This window comes from Mastomys coucha, unplaced genomic scaffold (assembly GCF_008632895.1).
Source record: "Mastomys coucha isolate ucsf_1 unplaced genomic scaffold, UCSF_Mcou_1 pScaffold6, whole genome shotgun sequence".
NCBI lineage: Eukaryota > Metazoa > Chordata > Mammalia > Rodentia > Muridae > Mastomys > Mastomys coucha.
In genome coordinates, this window is record NW_022196912.1 from 91,421,710 (window position 1) to 91,424,072 (window position 2,363).

General features: G+C 59.0%; 1 protein-coding gene across 2 annotated transcripts; it reads left to right on the forward strand.

Moving 5' to 3' along the window:
* Nucleotides 1-23: 23 nt before the first annotated feature.
* Nucleotides 24-2,357, forward strand: Hspa2 (heat shock protein family A (Hsp70) member 2). Of its 2 annotated transcripts, none has more exons than XM_031356796.1 (2): nucleotides 24-173; nucleotides 401-2,357. In XM_031356796.1, the coding sequence occupies exon 2, from the start codon at nucleotides 406-408 to the stop codon at nucleotides 2,308-2,310; it is 1,905 nt and encodes a 634-aa protein (XP_031212656.1). In that variant the 5' UTR covers nucleotides 24-173; nucleotides 401-405; the 3' UTR covers nucleotides 2,311-2,357. The 2 variants fall into 2 exon arrangements, with proteins under 2 accessions (XP_031212656.1, XP_031212657.1); XM_031356797.1 differs by lacking the exon at nucleotides 24-173 and adding an exon at nucleotides 180-291.
* The last annotated feature ends 6 nt before the right edge of the window (nucleotides 2,358-2,363 follow it).

Below are 2,363 nucleotides of genomic sequence, written 5' to 3' on the forward strand. Positions count from 1 at the left end.
GGGCTCTCACTCTGGCTCCCCTGGCGCGAGCTTAACGCCCCCAAGCGGCTGAAGGCGCTGGGAGGGGCTTCATTTGCATAACGGCCGCCCCTCGGTCTCCCTGCCCGGGGCTGGAGTCCCGCTCCTCTCCCAACTTGATATCTGTTGGGCCAGCGGCTGGTCACTCCGACCAGGCAAGCCTGTGGGAGCGCTGGACGAGTTGGAGCGGGCGGGCCCAGAGACCGATTGGCTCTGGGGAGTTTCCAGAAGGCTGGGGCGGGGACGACTATAAGAAGGAGAAGCCCAGCCGAGGTCTCCGGGAGACGCGCTCGTGGGGAGTTGGGTGAAGCGACCGTTGGCTCGGGTCCCGGCTTGCCTTTCCTGACTCTTTCGTCCTAACGTCGCTTTGCCTGTTTTTCAGTCAGGATGTCCGCCCGCGGCCCGGCTATCGGCATCGACCTGGGCACCACCTACTCGTGCGTGGGGGTCTTCCAACATGGCAAGGTGGAGATCATCGCCAACGACCAGGGTAACCGCACCACCCCCAGCTACGTGGCCTTCACCGACACGGAGCGTCTCATCGGCGACGCCGCCAAGAACCAAGTGGCCATGAACCCCACCAACACCATCTTCGACGCCAAGCGGCTGATCGGACGGAAGTTCGAGGACGCCACCGTGCAGTCCGATATGAAGCACTGGCCGTTCCGAGTGGTGAGCGAAGGTGGGAAGCCCAAAGTGCAGGTGGAATATAAAGGGGAGATGAAGACCTTCTTCCCTGAGGAGATTTCTTCCATGGTCCTCACTAAGATGAAGGAGATCGCCGAAGCCTACCTGGGGGGCAAGGTGCAGAGCGCCGTCATCACTGTGCCTGCCTATTTCAACGACTCGCAGCGCCAGGCCACCAAGGATGCGGGCACCATCACCGGCCTCAACGTGTTGCGCATCATCAACGAGCCCACAGCAGCGGCCATCGCCTACGGCCTGGATAAGAAGGGCTGTGCGGGCGGCGAAAAGAACGTGCTCATCTTTGACCTGGGCGGGGGCACCTTCGATGTGTCCATCCTGACCATCGAGGATGGCATCTTTGAGGTGAAGTCCACAGCCGGCGACACTCACCTGGGTGGCGAAGACTTCGACAACCGTATGGTCAGCCACCTGGCGGAGGAGTTCAAGCGCAAACACAAGAAGGACATTGGGCCCAACAAGCGCGCAGTGCGCCGGCTGCGCACCGCCTGCGAGCGCGCTAAGCGCACCCTGAGCTCGTCCACGCAGGCCAGCATCGAGATCGACTCGCTCTACGAGGGCGTGGATTTCTACACGTCCATCACCCGCGCCCGCTTCGAGGAGCTCAACGCCGATCTCTTCCGAGGGACCCTGGAGCCGGTGGAAAAGGCGCTGCGCGATGCCAAGCTAGACAAGGGCCAGATCCAGGAGATAGTGCTGGTGGGCGGCTCAACCCGCATCCCTAAGATCCAGAAGCTCCTGCAGGATTTCTTCAACGGCAAGGAGCTGAACAAGAGCATCAATCCCGACGAGGCGGTGGCCTACGGCGCCGCCGTGCAGGCGGCTATCCTCATTGGCGACAAGTCAGAGAATGTGCAGGATCTGCTGTTACTCGACGTGACTCCATTGTCGCTTGGCATCGAAACAGCTGGAGGTGTCATGACCCCACTCATCAAGAGAAACACCACGATCCCCACCAAGCAGACGCAGACCTTCACTACCTACTCAGACAACCAGAGCAGCGTGCTGGTGCAAGTGTACGAGGGCGAACGGGCCATGACCAAGGACAATAACCTCTTGGGCAAGTTCGACCTGACTGGGATCCCCCCAGCACCCCGTGGGGTTCCCCAGATCGAGGTCACCTTTGACATCGATGCCAACGGCATCCTGAACGTCACTGCTGCGGACAAGAGCACCGGTAAAGAAAATAAAATCACCATCACCAACGACAAGGGTCGTCTGAGCAAAGACGACATTGACCGGATGGTGCAGGAGGCAGAGCGGTACAAATCAGAAGATGAAGCTAATCGCGATCGCGTGGCAGCCAAAAACGCGGTTGAGTCCTATACCTACAACATCAAGCAGACCGTGGAAGACGAGAAACTGAGGGGCAAGATTAGCGAGCAGGACAAAAACAAGATCCTCGACAAGTGTCAGGAAGTGATCAACTGGCTTGACCGAAACCAGATGGCAGAGAAAGATGAGTACGAACACAAGCAGAAAGAGCTTGAGAGAGTGTGCAACCCTATCATCAGCAAACTTTATCAAGGCGGTCCAGGCGGCGGCGGCGGCTCCTCTGGAGGACCCACCATCGAGGAAGTGGACTAGGCTTGCGCTGGAGTCCGCGTAAACCTCTTTCCTTTCTTTTTTTTTTTTTTTTT

What these genes read in the sequence shown, in the direction of transcription:
- Hspa2 (XM_031356796.1), top strand. Translation starts at nt 406, where the DNA reads ATGTCCGCCCGCGGCCCGGCTATCGGCATCGACCTGGGCACCACCTAC.